The sequence below is a fragment of the Gopherus evgoodei genome, chromosome 1 (genome assembly GCF_007399415.2).
Source record: "Gopherus evgoodei ecotype Sinaloan lineage chromosome 1, rGopEvg1_v1.p, whole genome shotgun sequence".
Lineage (NCBI taxonomy): Eukaryota > Metazoa > Chordata > Testudines > Testudinidae > Gopherus > Gopherus evgoodei.
This window is the reverse complement of record NC_044322.1, coordinates 211,308,580-211,323,305: the sequence shown is the minus strand read 5'-3', so window position 1 is coordinate 211,323,305 and position 14,726 is coordinate 211,308,580. Positions and strand designations below refer to the sequence as shown.

Sequence of the window (14,726 nt, the reverse complement as noted above, 5' to 3'; positions counted from 1 at the left end):
ACACTCCCCATTAGGTTTGCCAATTTTGGTTGGATGTATTCCTGGAGAATTCATCACATGACATAATCTTTAATTCAAGATGAATCTTCAGTTCCTGGAGACTCCAGGCCAATCCTGGAGGGTTGGCAACCCGAATTCCCACACGCCCCCACAGAGACCCACTCCCCAATGCCCTGCCCCCCGGCTGCACTCACTGGCCCTGCTGAGCTAGCGCAGAGCAGGGATTCCCCCCCCCCCAGCACAGTGCTAGGGAGCAGGATAGCTGAAGGTCGGGAGTGGCTCCGTCTCCAGGGTTCCAAACCAGCCCTGCCTGCCTGGTTGCAGGAGTGGGTGGGGGAGGGCAGCCACTGACTTCCCCAGCCTGCCACTTCTGCAGAGCGGTAGGGAGAGGCAGGCCCCACCCCTGGGGAACCCAAAGGGGATGGTCACCAGCCTGGAGCAGCAGAGACTGAGGGCTCTTCAGGCTGTCAGCAGCCTGCCAGTGATGGGGGCAGAGAGGAGCCCTCAGCCAGCTGGCCCGCTGAGAGGAACTAGCAGTGGCGGGGGGGGGAGAAGGGCCAGGGGGTGAAGAGGAACCAGCCACTCAGGGCGCAGCACAAGTAGAGCAGACCACGCTGGTGGGCCTGGCCCCATGGCACCGCTGGCGCCATTGTAAACCAGGACTGTGTCTCAGTTTTCCCAATCAAAATGTCATCCAGCAGGCAAAGGAGCAGATCGTCCCCACAACACATTCGCTCTGCTTGTTTTTGGAGATGTTACTCCCTTCCAGTATGTTTCTCCTCAGCCCTCCTTGGAAATCAGGTTTTGTTCTAGAGAGTCATGCAGAGCAATTGCATTTGTCCTCCTTGCTATCATCTTTAATCATGATTTCCTCTCCCCATCAGTCACACAGCATTTGGTTTTGCTAATCTGCCTTGTTCTTCCTGCCATCTTTCCCCCTCTGTGTTCTTGTATTCATTGGCTCTGGCTTCTCTCGGGTTTTATCCTCAATGCATCATCATTAGCTAATTTCCAGCCAGCCAGTGGCCCCACTATTTATCTCAATATTCTCCCAGTTGTGCTGGAATATGTTTTCCAGTCACTGTGACAGGATCATATTTGTGCATCTTTGTTTGATGCTCCTTTGCAGCTGAAGTTTTGATGGTTTCTGTTATAGCCTCATCCACTCCTGATCCCCTTTCACAAACAGAACTTAAGATGATGATTATTTATTAATATAGGTATCTCTAAAGAACCCATCCCGGAAGTGTCTGGAGCTATTTATTTACATTACATTGGTTCCCTGAAGGAAGAGTGACAAAACTGCCATCCCCTCCCTCACAGTTTAAAGCCACCGTAATCAAATGTAGAAAGATAATTCCCTAGAGCTCAGAGTGGGGAGTCATTTTTCAACTGACATCTTAGGAGAATGAGAGAGGAGATTCAGTTTCTCTGACGAGACTATCTCGCTATCACTATGGTGTTTTCTATAGTACTCATCACTCTAGTACCCAGGCAGCTCTGGTGGCACTCCGGCTAACTGTATCAAAGGCCTTTGGGTACTGGGAGCCAGTAGGTGCCACCGTTCCTTTGCTTTCTCAAGCTCTGATAGCTGAGCTGGGAATATAGTCATGATCAGTGAGTTAGTTGCCAGAACCTATTGTTCATAGACACCACAAGGCCAGGGTGTTGTTTGGGTGCTCACAGCCTGCCAGCACAATTGATCTTAGATTTGGCCCCAGGGCTGGTGTCTTGCACAGTTCACTTCAGTTTTCTGTGGAATCTTTTATTTATCTATGTATCCATTTATAAGGAGCCCACAGTGAGTCATCTAAGGACCTGATCCAAAGTCCACTGAAGTCAATGGAAGGCTTTCCCTTGATTTTCCTGGGCTTTGGATCAGGGCCCAACACAATAAAACCCAAACATAACAAAGAATCATCCAGTTGTTTGAATATAACTCAAAGCCAGGCAGTAGCCTAACATCTAGCGCAGGATGTCAAACTCTTTTGGAGGAGGGAGCTGAATTCTATGTTTCATTATGGTCCATGGGCTGGGCTATAATTTCAGGACGTTCTACTCCCCTTGTTCCATGGTGGACTTCTCACTAATTTCAGGGGAGGTTTGCACAGATATCAAGGGGAGAATACAGCCTTTAGGTGGGAGCTAAACATTATTATTTACTCAGTAATTTGTCACATTCAATATCACTCAGTGAGAAAATCTGCTCTCCTTTAAGCCATCTTTATTTCTGCCCTTTGTTCCTTTTCTTTCCCATCTCTCTTTCTCCCCTCTTTTTGTGTTTTGTGTCTCTTCTCTGTTCTTCCGTCTGCAGTGACTGTCCGTTCCCAGCCATCAAGGGCTTAAATTGATCAGCAGTGGACACTGAAGTTGTCACTTTTGACACTTAAGTATCATCATTGCCCTTTAGAATTGTCACTCCCAATGAGATGAATAGGGAACAGGGAAGGTCACACCTCTGAGCCATTGCTCCAGGCTGTCTGCAGACTCAGACAGACATGTCATCACTTTGTATTTACACTTGGTTCACATTTAGGAGGTTATTGCTGCAGCAATGAGGCTTAGCCACTTTTTTATTTTAAAAAATGAAAGCTTAGAGTGTCCATAACCTGATTGTTTCATGCTGGTCATAGGAATACATCATGAGGGCCACATCTGGTCTGACATCTAAATATCTCCTCCCTTAGAGGCCCTCTTTTTTGAGCAGCCAAAGTCTCTTTGTGTGCAGAGCCCCTTGGGACATTGCTGCATGGCAACAAACATGCTGAAGGTTCATCCAGATGCTCCCAAGGAAGAGCATTGTACCCAGTGGCCTGGCCTATTGTATCCCAGCCCTCTCAGTCAGCTGTGGCATCATGTGTTGATCCCTTGCCAGTTTGGTCTGTTAGCTCACTCCGCCACTGCTTATGTATCATATCCGTTGTTGTTATGACTATTATTAATAATAAATAACCCTCTGCTCTTCTCCAACCCCTTCTGTCCCCAGATCTCAAAGTATTAATGAGATAAGCCCCATCCCTTCTGTAAAGCAGACAATTATCATCCTCATTTCACGGATGGGTGAACAAAGGCACAGAGCAAGGTAGTGAGTTGCTTAAGGTCACATAGACAGCCTGTGAACCTGGACTTTTTAACATTGAGCTCTGTGTTTTAACCACTAGACCATCCTTTCTCCCAGGGCTGGTGCAACCTATTAGGCGACCTAGGCGGTCGCCTAGGGCTCTAGGATTTGGGGGGCAGCATTTTCTTCGGCGGCGATCACGGTGGACAGATCTTTGGCCGCCCTGGTCGCCGCCAGCATTTAGGCGGAGGGAGCTGGGGCAGGGGAGCGCGGGGAGGGCCGCCTGCAGCAAAAGTGTGGGGGGGGGGTTGGCACGCAGGGGAACTCCCCTCCCCAGCTCACCCCTGCCCCGCCTCCTCCCCGAGCATGCCGTGGCTGCTTCACTTCTCCCACCTCCCAGGCTTGCGGCGCCTAAACTGATTGGCACTGCAAGCCTGGGAGGCAGGAAAAGTGAAACAGCGACGGCATGCTCGGGGAGGAGGCGGAGCAGGGGTGAGCTGGGGCGGGGAGCTGCTGCTTGGCTCCCGGGCCAGGGGGAAGCTGCCGCGGTATGGGGGTGCCTCAGGGCAGAGGGAGGCAGAGAGCTGCTGCGGGGGTGGGGGCGCCTCAGGGCGGGGAGGGGTAGGGAGCCGTCGCAGGGCTCGGGGACGGGGGAGGGCGCAAGGTGGAAATTTCGCCTAGGGCACAATACATCCTTGCACCGGCCCTGCTTTCTCCTCTAGATATCAGTCCATCCACACTTTCTTTAAACTGCCCCTGACACTTAAAAAAGTATCAGACTTATTTAGTACAAGTGAAAGGCAATTCATAATTATTTCACTCAAGTCTTTTTCATTTATACTTTCTTGATCCATGTTATTACCTTTTAAAAAAAATTGATCTCCTGTAGTACAAAGACAAACAACGCTTACTTCCCTGTGTTCAGTAAGAGACTCTGCTTGGCTGCCCTGACCCGGCTGCCCATGCCAGGGCTTGAACAGCAAGACTTCTTTGTAAGCAGATGGCTTCAGAGAACAGAGCAATTATCTGCCACTAGCAGTGCCAAGCCTGGTGTGCAGCTGATTAATAAGTGATGAACTCCTGCACTGCCTCACTTAGAGATGCATCTGGTGTGGCCCAGCACTCCACCACTTTCTTTTCCTCCTAAGGTTAATCTTCAAGGAGACTCTGACAAGTCATTTAGGCTCAAAATTTAGATTTTGGTTTTTTTAAATGTTACAAAAAGTTACATGAATTAAAAAGGACTGTTAGCAGAGAGCCTGACTGCCCTCAGCTCCACCAGTGTTAATCAGGAATAATGCCATTAAAACCCAGACACTTACATTGGAGTAAACTTGAGTACATGCAGGAGACTCAGTGGGCATGTATTGGGATGGCTACCCCGAGCCACCACCTGTGATACCCTAACTACACCGCTATTTTTACTGTGCTAGCTGGAGCAGAGTTAGCCCAGGAATGTCTATGCAGGCTGGGAATCACACTTCTCACCTCAAGTGTAGACATACCTTCAGTGTCACTGAGATCACAATTGGGGCCCAGTTGTTGTAAGGGTTTTATTTAATTGAAACCTGTCTCCGCAGTGTTAGGAGCTTGAGAACCAGAGAGCAAAACTGACTGCCATTCCAAGTAATATATACTTCTTGACAGGGCTGGCTTTATCATTTTTGCTGGCCCAAGCAAAAAAAAAAAAAAAAAAGCCACTCGGACTGTGCTGTCCCAAGAATGGACGGAATGCCGCCCCTTAGCATGTGCCGCCCGAGGCACATGCTTCCTCCGCTGGTGCCTGGGGCCAGCTGGCTTCTCGAGCACCTTTTGTGTGAGCAACTCCAAGTGCTTTACTAACAGCAGTTATCTGAGCCCGCAGCCCTACTGTCTGACAGGTGGGGAAACTGAGGCACAGAGAACAGACGTGAGTAGCCTAGGGTCATGCAACAAGTGAATGGTTGCATGCTGAGCAGAGCCCAAAATGAAACAAACAGCATCAGTGGTGACGAGTCAGTTACTCTGAAATTCTTTGCATGTCAGGTGGTGTTAGTAACACAGGGAAGGACAGTTTTTAAATAGAAATTTCAAGTTTGGCAGCCCCCAGGTCAAAAAACGGATTTGCAAAATATTTTTTAAATCCCCTCTAAAGAAGAAAACCCCCAAAATGCCCAGCAGAGGGCAGGGTGACAGCATGGAGGGTGCTCTGTTCTTTTTAGCTGGCATTGTTCATATTGTAATGGCTGGCATTTCCTTCCTTACTTTGTGTTTGCTTGATTCTAGCTGAGATGGAAGCCTTTTGAGATCCCAAGAGCCTCTGAAAAAAAACTGGACTTTGTGAGCGTAAGTCAAGCAGCTGGAGTCTCCCAGGGCATTTCCCTTCTTTGCAGAGTTTCGCAGAGCCGATAGCAATACTGTGCAGTTTGCAGAGGGGAAACTGAGGCACAGAGAGCCCGCTGACTTGCCCAAGATCATACAGCAAGTCAATGGCAGAGCTAGGAATAGAACCCAGGAGTCCTGCTCTTACTACTAGATTGTAAACTGGCAATAAACAGAGTCTGGGTAAAGAGCAGCCAAGCCTCGCGTATAGTGTTCTGGTACTGAAAAGTTGGAAAGGCTTTTTGCAGCCATAGATCCCCAGCTGAAATCAACCAGGCCACTCAAAGCCAGAATTCCCTACCCTCCCAAGTTGGGTCTGACTCTGGAACTACAGAGTGAGAGATTTGCTGCTCCCTGGGGATAGACAGAGGATAGATAGATTCCAGCTGAGCCAAGCCCCATTCCTCTTACGAGCTCCCTGGCAAACGCTGTGAGGAGGACAGCAGTGCCGTCACAAGGGCGAGGTGAGTGAGGCACTTGCCTCCGGCGCACAAAGCCGAGGGGCACAGAAAGCGGTGGAGAAAAGACAAAAAAAAACACTAGCACAAACGTCTCATGCTCCAAAACGTCTGTTAGTCTATAAGGTGCCACAGGATTCTTTGCTGCTTTTACAGATCCAGACTAACACGGCTACCCTCTGATACTAGCACAACTGCTGCTGCAGGGTCCTAGTGCCCCCATTTCCACGCCCAGGGCACACTGTCTGAGCCTGCCCTACCCCCTCACACCCTTTCATTTTACAATGGAACCCTACACCAGCATAGGGGGCCCTCCACCTGCAGTCACCGCTCCTGCCTCATGCTGGGCAAGGAGGCAGCCCAATCCTCACCCTCAGTGAGGCTACAGTCAGGGGCAACAGCAAGGCAGGAGGCACATGCAGGACCCCCTGGCACTCACCATGGGGGAGGTGAGGGAGATTCCTGGACCTGAGAGGGGTCCTAGGAGCACATGCAGTGACGGTGGGGGTGAGTGTGCTGCTGGGGGGTGGGAAAGGGGGGCTCCTCCCCCAGAGCTTGCTGCTGCTGGCAGGGAAAGGGCTGGGGGGAGTCCTCCTCTCTGGCTCCAGTCTCAGGGCAGCCTGCCTGTACCCCAAACTCATCCCCAGCCCTGCCACACCCCAGAGCCCTCACCCCAGCCAGAACTTTCACCCCCCCACTGCACTGTCAACCCTCTACCCAATCCCTGAGCCCCTCCAGCACCCCAAACACCTCATCTGCAGTCCCAGACAGACCCCTCACCCTCGACACTCCTACTCTTGCCCTGAGCCCCTGCCACACCCCAAACCTCCCATTCCCAGCTCCAGACAGAGCCCTCACTCCTACTCTTGCCCTGAGCCCCTCCCACACTCCAAACTCTTCATCTGTGGCCACAACCCACAGTCCTCATCCCTGCACCCCTCCCATCCCCAAACTCCCTCCCAGAGCCTGCACCCCAATCCCCTGCCCCAGCCTAGGGCCTGCACCCCAGACCTCCTGCCTCACCCAAACTCCCTCTCAGAGCCTTGGGGAGGTGGGGGGGGGGTTGGGCAGGGGTGGGTTCTAGGCATCACCAAAATTTCTACAAACCTGCCAGCCCTGATCCTGCCCTGCAGACCTGAACTCCCAGCATTCTCAGGACACATGCTGATCCCTAGTGGCCACTGCTGATATCCAGCATCTCCCTCCTCTCTCAACTTATGATTGGAACTGGACCAGAACCAAAGACCATCTTGGAAGCAACATTACCAGCCCAAGCAGTCAAAAATCACAAGTTAGACCCCCAAAATCACAGGCTCTACCACCGCTGCTTCATTCTTTGGCGGCAATTCAGCGACAGGCCCTTCCCTCCGAGAGGGACTAAGGGACCCGCTGCCGAAGAGCCGACCCTGGGGGAGGGCGCAATTTTATATTCTTGCTTCAGGCACAAAAATACCTAGCTACGGCTCGGGAGGACAGACACCTGGGGTAGCTCATCTTCTCGGGGAGAGGGTGTTCCCCACTCTCTACCAGTGACTACTGAGCTGGGTCTGTGTCTTCTGGCACAGTTTTCAAAGCCCCCTCCCCCCCCCGCCTTTACTGGGCTTTAGAGAAGCTTCATGCGCTGTTAGCCAGTGGCCTGCTGCTCTGCCACATATTCAGCTTTGAGTGATCTCCAAAGATCACGGTCATTTTAAACAACAGCAAACAACAGTCATACGGAGACAGAGACCCCAGTCAGCAGAGGTGGGATCTGCGAGGAAGGAGGGAGTCCAGCCAGTGGGGCAAGCCTCATCTAAGGGGATGGAGGGATCTTGTCTCCATCCAGCTACCTACTGCTCTTTCTAACTCAGTGTGTTTGTCTCCTAGGGTTTGCACACATTGTGTGGAGCTGGGGAGCCTAAGTCGCGCAATGGGATTGCCATCCACATCTTCACCTGTAATACCTCCATGATTAATAGGTCAGTGACTATTAGATTTGAGGTCAAGGTTTTCCAGAGCTGTTGGTTTGCAAGTGATAGGCTTTGTCTACACTAGCACTTCTGCTGGCAAAACTTTTGTTGTTCAAAGGTGTGAAAAAAAACATCCCTGACCGACATAAGTTTCACCAGCAAAAGTGCTGGTGTGGACAGCATAATGTTGGCGGGAGACATTCTCCTGCTGACATAGCTACCGCCGCTCACTGGAGGTGGTTTAACTATGCGGACAGGAGAGCTCTCTCCCACCAGCAAAGAGTGACTGCATGTGAGACTTTACATCAGCAGAGCTATAGTGTATAGTGTACAGTTCGTAGTATAGATACAGCCTTAGTGTTAGTTTGCAATCATCCCAATACCATCTGTAATTCATTGCAAATGCTCACTGACAGCACAGACCGCATAGCAACTGTTCTGCAAATAACAATGCCTAGATATCCCTTAAATTCATGTGCACACAACAAAAGTACTTAGATACTGTGGTGATGGGTGGTATAGAAAGCCCTAACACATTGCACTCCCTTGGGTAAACATCATGCAAAGAGATGGGGCGCACATTGATCAGCAGGGAGGTGGGAATGATGAAGGGTTGGGGCTGCAGAGATAAGAGGTGCTTTTCTACAGGGTTCATAGATCCTTATCCCATAGACCAAGCTCACCCTTGGAGGTCAATAATACTTAATATCACACCTGACAGACATTAACAGCTCCTCACAACAATTCTGTCAGGTGGGTCAGCATCATAATCTCCATTTTACAGATGGGGAAATGGAGGCTCAGAGGGGGAAGTGATTTGCCCAAGGTCACAGAGGAAGGACATTAGCAGAGGCAAGACTAGTCCTCGGGAGTTCCTAGCCCTGTGCTTTGTGCATTAGATCATCCTGCCTCCTGCGAGCCTCTATGTGCTTAGTCTCCATCAACCCTGTGAGTGGGGCTCCCAAGGTTTCCTCCATTGGCATCACTGACACTCTACCGGCTCAAGAGACCCTCATGTTACAGCCTGTAGTATGTGTGTGCCTGTGCTCCTTTTTCTTTAGGTGCTTTTACAATTCAGATGGAGACTTCCTGATTGGTGAGTTACTGATGTGACTTCTGTTCACCCCCCAGCACTGGGGTGGGGAAGGAGGGATAGCTCAGTGGTTTGAGCATTGGCCTGCTAAACCCAGGGTTGTGAGCTCAATCCTTGAGGGGGCCATTTGGGGATTGGTCCTGCTTTGAGCAGGGGGTTGGACTCAATGATCTCCTGAGGTCCCTTCCAACCCTAATAATCTATGACTCTATGATTGCTTATCTCTGTTGCCATCAGCCCTCCTCTCTGTTTCTCCCACCACCTGGTGCATTCTTCTTTCTGGGAAGGTTTGGACTGGTGGTCAGTGATCAACATCACTCCTGGACCATCCAAAATTAGGTGGTTTGGTGATGGTTGAGTTGCCTGCCACATTCAGCTTCTCTCTCTCAGCCCGGATTGTAAGTCTCTCTTTGTTTTTTTAACAGGGCCTAGATTCCTTGGCTAGCTAGTCAGTGTCTGGTTCCTCATGCTCTGCATGTCTGCTATTGTGGGAATCCTATTAGGCATGTCATAAAAGCCCATGAGGTTTTCTGGAAACTATAAACTCTGGGATTGATAGACAGCTCACAGCTTTGCTTCAGTCCAAGACTAGTGAGTCTTTGACAAGAGACCTGTGCGCCAGAGTTCCACCAGACTAGGGTGTCCAAACTTGCAACAATAAGTGTTGCATTGGCACTTGAAATGCATGTATTTAAATACTTTATTTCACCAGAAATAAATGCACGTGACCCTGATATTTGTTTATATCTTTTTTTGATTGATTGATTGATTGATTGATTAATAGAAATGACTTGGTGATGAACTCATTCGTCAGCAAAAACCTCAAAATACCAAACTACAGTTCCTCAGCTCTCTCCCCACCAGGAGGTGAAAGGGAGAGGGCACATTGCATGAATTTACAGGCCTTCCCGTTACAGTGTGGGCCCTCCTGGGCCAGTACGTTCATGAGAATGAATCCAAAAGTTAACTGAAGACGGTTAGCCCCTGCTCTGGTAGAGTGGGAAGTGAATCATACTAGGTCTCTGCTGTGTATCAAAGAAGTGAAGGGGCAACCACGTGGAAAAGCAGGATCCTGTAGCCCTTGGAGACACAGTTTACATCTTTGGTGAAGGGGAGAGGCTCCTCACGTGAGAGAATGTGTTGAGTAATCTCCCGAATCACTGCCTTGAGGTATAGTGCAATAGTAACCTCTGTCCCCCTTTTTTGTATTCTCAGAGTCAGAAGTTTGGACTCAGTACCACTCAAAAATGAATTTATTCTCCTAGTGGAGTAGGCACACAGGAAGAGGAACTGACTGGTTGGCTCTGGGGATTGGCATGTGGAGCCTTTCGCATCTAGGTCTCTAATTTAAATCCATCCTCGGCTGCTAGGCCCAGATCCTCAAAGGTGTTTAGGCACTTTGTTTCCTTTGGTTTCAATGGGAGTTAGGCACCTAAATATTTTTGAGGAGCTGGGCCCTCATGACTGAACACTGCTCCCATCCGATGGCTCTTCACTGACCCTTAAGTGAATGAATGTGAGGAAATCAGGCCAGTTCTTAGTGGATATATAAACCAATCACAGCTGTCATTAACTGGACCTCTTGTTGTCAGTTTAACCTGAGACCAAGTACTGAATGGCTCAAGAAGGGTGAATTTGCGTCTTACCCCTCAAGGTGATCCCGCTGGCTGGAGAGCAGTGAGAAGCACAGTTGCACTACTGCAGCCTGCTCTGTGGATACAGAGTGCTCAATCTGGCATCATTCATCAGCAGTTGCTTCTTTGAACAACAAAAGAACGTGTTTCTGTCCTTTTTTTCTGTCTGAGCAATTTGTTTGCCTGCAACATTAGTCTGTTTCTGTTTGCTGCTTACAGACAACATTTCTCCCTAGGCCAAAGTGTGAGGTGGGGTCAGGAAGAACAGAGTGCATCTGCAGCTAAGAGAATCAGGAGCCTTCCTAGGAGGCTGGTAGCATACCAGGGAGAAGAATGCATGTGCAGATTGAAGCTTCTAAATTATGACTTTTGGTGACAGGAAAATCCTTTAGTTCCTCAGTGTCCTCTGCTTATGTTCTCCTCCCACAGTGCCACAGCAAGGGAAGCTGCTCATCACCACCGAGTTTGGCAAATTGCTGGTGGAGCCCAATGAGATCTGTGTCATTCAGGTGAGGACTAGGCAGGATTACACCTCCTGCTGGCTTGTTTTTGGAGGGAACCTCCAAAAGCACGCTGCTGACATTGAAACAGTGAGTTTTGCTCGACCTCAGTCAAACCCCAGAGAGCTGGACTAACTCAGGAGACCTTAAACTTTGCTCAGCAGAGGCTGAATTAGGAACTTGCCATGAACCCCTGGGCTGACCTAATTTGTGTACAGTGCACCAATCACAGCCACCCTAATCTTTAATAGAGAAGCATACAGTGTGGCATGAGCTGCTTGAATCCAGTTTTAGCATTGCATTCTGGGATATGTAGGCTCAGCAAGCCATGCCACCATGTTAAACTTGAGGGCAGCCTTGGGGGGCACCTTGTAGAAGTCAGTTGTCTGCATTTGGCCCACAAGCTGCACATTGGCCACCTCTGCATGAACCTCTTGTTGGCTGTAACAACCATCTTGAGCTGCTCTTGAGATCTACTTTTCTTTTTTCCCTCCTAGCAAGGTATGCGTTTCAGTGTGGAGGTGTTTGGAGAAACCAGGGGCTACATGCTGGAGGTGTATGGCGCACATTTCGAGCTACCTGACTTGGGACCCATCGGTAAAGATTCACCATCAAGTTTACAGTGGGTTCCGTGGGGCCAGAGTGCTACAAGAGCAAGGGACTGCGAGCCAAAATCCATTCCTCCTTCCTCCCCAGTCTTTCCATTCACATGGGATACAGAAGGCCAGGTCCATCCTTTTCTTGTAGCAAACTCCCTTTTACGACATAGGAAGGCTTAAAATTTCAGAGGTCTCTCTGCTAAGAATGAATTCGAAGCCTCAGTATGAGATGCTCCATAGAAGTCCCGAAGATGCTCTTCAGTTGCTCCCTGACAAATGGACACTATCATTTCACAGAGTAGCCCCCATTCCCAACAAAACACTTGGAAGGCCATTAATTCCCTGATCCCCCCAGAGTAGAGAAATTCCTCCCACTCCAGTTTTGTCCCCCAGCTGGCTCATTCCAAACATGCTCTTGGCCTTTTAGATCTTTATAGATCTACTTGTTTTTTTGAAACTCCTTTTACGGACATTGGGCTAAATTCTGCTCTCAGCTGCACTAGTATACACTCCAGTGAGTCCGTGGAGGTATTTTGGATTTACACTAGTGTAACTGCGAGAAAAATTTAGCTCTGTGACTATAGTTAGAAATGTAGGGCTAAATTTCTGAAGTTTCATGTACTAGAGAAGCTGCATTAAAGGTATGCATACCTGCTGCACAGCCAGTGTCTGGCATCTGCCTGCCCAGACCAGCATTTGCACCTGCAATTTGGGTAACCAGCCATTTGTGCTCCATTACTGTACCTGATTAGTGTGTGTAAGTGCTTGTTGGTGCAAGTACACAAGACCAAAAGTCCACATACCCTTGTAACTACAGAAAGTCTTCGGCTTTGCATTGTGTTCTCAGAGGATGGAGGATGAAGAGGAGGAGTCTCAGATTTTCTTCCCCTGTCTCCAATGCATGGGACAAGAACCCAGAAAGGATTCTTCCAAAGAGGAAATTGCTGTGGGAACTGGAGATCATTAAAGTGGGAAGGATAGGAGCCAGGTCTCAAATGTAGTCTTCTCTTCAGTTGGAGAATTATGTAACTGGCAACTGTTTGGCCAGAAACCACCAAAATGTCCCCTCCTGTGTGATGTGTGCTCTGCAGATCCTTTGCCTTGTTCACTGCATGCACTAGAGTCCTGTGGTCAGGGCCATCCTTAGCCATAGGCAGAATAGGCGGCCGCCTAGGGCACCACTAGATCTGGAGGAGCAATGCTGGGAGGCCGGACAGACGGGAAGCAGTGGAGCATGTAAGAGCAGGGCTGCTGGGTCCTAGAGAGAGCCAAATGCAGCACAGTCTGAGGGAGGGGATTGTCTGCTGGGTTTCTGGGAAGGGGTGGGGGAAGGAACTCACCTGTGAGTGTGACTCTTTCCCCTCGTGTGAGGTGAGGCAGGCTCAGCAGCTCTGGCAGTATCCTTTGTTGTCCCTCATAACATCCATTCTTCTCCCCCAGCCCCACGGAGCACCCCACCTTTCTCTCTCCCCCCGCCCCTCCCTGGCTGCCTGCTGAGGAATGAAAGTGAAAGTAACTCACTTCCTTGGCAGGCAGCCAGGATTGGAAAGGTCGCACATGACTGGGCTGGGGATAGCCAGATAGCATGGGCAAAAAATCAGGACAGGGGGTCGGGGTAGAGTGGACAGATGTCCCACTTCTATAGGGACAGTCACAATTTTGGGGTCTTTTTCTTATATAGGCTCCTGGTGCCTATATAAGACAAAGGCCCAAGTATCGGGACTGGCCCTATAAAATCAGGACATCTGGATCTGGTCACCCTAGCTGGGGAGCACGTCTCTCCCCCGGACGGAGCTGCACAGGGCAGGATGAGCTGCTGTGGCTCCATGGGTGCCCTGTCCCTGAGATCAGATGCTGTGCTAACTTCACCATGGTCCATTGGGCTGGCAGTGGTGCCCATTGGCGTGTGATTGGACCTGAGGGTTTGCTGCTGCTGTTGCCACTCTGCACCCCAAGAGGTGGATTTTGGGGTCCTGCAGTTTTCTACCTATCTCCTCCTCTACTGCAGCTGTTGACCAGCAGGCTGGGGGGTGAGCCAATCATGAAAGCAGTACTGTGTTGCCATTTTGATTGTCATTTAACAAATTTGTTTACCAAAAATGCTTGCTAACAATCCTGAATTCAATTTCAATTAAAAAAAATCAATATCTTAGCCAAAAACAGAAAATTAAGTTGTTGACACTTATTTGTGACAAGTTTGGTATGGGGAAGGGAGTGGGCCAGTTTTCATCAGAGAAACAAAAAATGTTGACTGACTTTCCTATAGCCCTGTTATTGCTAAATAGAGCCCTCCAACAATTGTAATATGCTCATCTCCTTGCTAGTGTATAGAGCAGTGGTTCCCAAACTTTAACAGCCCGCAAACCCCGTCACTAAATTGTGAAATGTCATGAACCCCCTCCTAAAAATGAATATTTTCAGGGATTTAAGTTTAAATTTCCTCAGTGTGATGGATGCCCCAAATGCCTGCACCGCTGTTCCTGGGGCTTAGGCTGGGGTTCAGGCTGCCGGCTGCCCTGCTGATGGGGGCAGGGCTCAGGCTGCCAGCCCCAACTGCCCAGCCCCACTCTTCCTGTTACTTGGACTGCCAGCCCCGCACATAGCACTGGGGTTCAGGCTGCTGGCTCCCTTGCTGACCTCTGGGACTCGGGCTGCCAGCCCCAACTGCCCGGCCCCGCTCTCCCTGGGGCTTGGGGTGTCTGCCCTGCAACCGGGTCCCACCTTCTGTCTCCAATGCCCAGGGTCCTCTGGCCGCCATTAGTGAAATTTTTCTGGCGAACTCCCTGTAACATTCTGCAATCCCCCAGGGGTTCACGAACCCCAGTTTGGGAACCACTGGTATAGAGCAGGGGTTGGCAACCTACGGCACATGTGCCAAAGGTGGCTTGCCAGCTGATTTTTGATGCTCTGGGGTTCCGGCTGCTGCCATGTTGCCAGCCAGAGTCCTGGTCGCTGGCCCCACTCAGCACCTGCTGCTGGCCTGGGGACCCCCAAGGAACCCCAGGCTGGCAGTGGGCGAAGCAGGCTGGTGGCTGAGACCCCGGCTGTGCCACTCAACCCACTGTCGGCCT

The 14,726-nt window shown here is 50.1% G+C and overlaps 1 protein-coding gene across 1 annotated transcript in view; it reads left to right on the top strand.

Annotated features, from left to right (window-relative positions):
* HGD (homogentisate 1,2-dioxygenase) overlaps positions 1–14,726 on the top strand; it is a 65,557-nt gene that overhangs the window by 31,372 nt on the left and 19,459 nt on the right. The window contains exons 6-10 of the mRNA XM_030534291.1: positions 5,327–5,386; positions 7,747–7,838; positions 8,891–8,925; positions 10,986–11,065; positions 11,554–11,653. Of these exons, the coding sequence (XP_030390151.1) occupies positions 5,327–5,386; positions 7,747–7,838; positions 8,891–8,925; positions 10,986–11,065; positions 11,554–11,653 (367 nt within the window). The remainder of the gene's footprint in view (positions 1–5,326; positions 5,387–7,746; positions 7,839–8,890; positions 8,926–10,985; positions 11,066–11,553; positions 11,654–14,726) is intronic.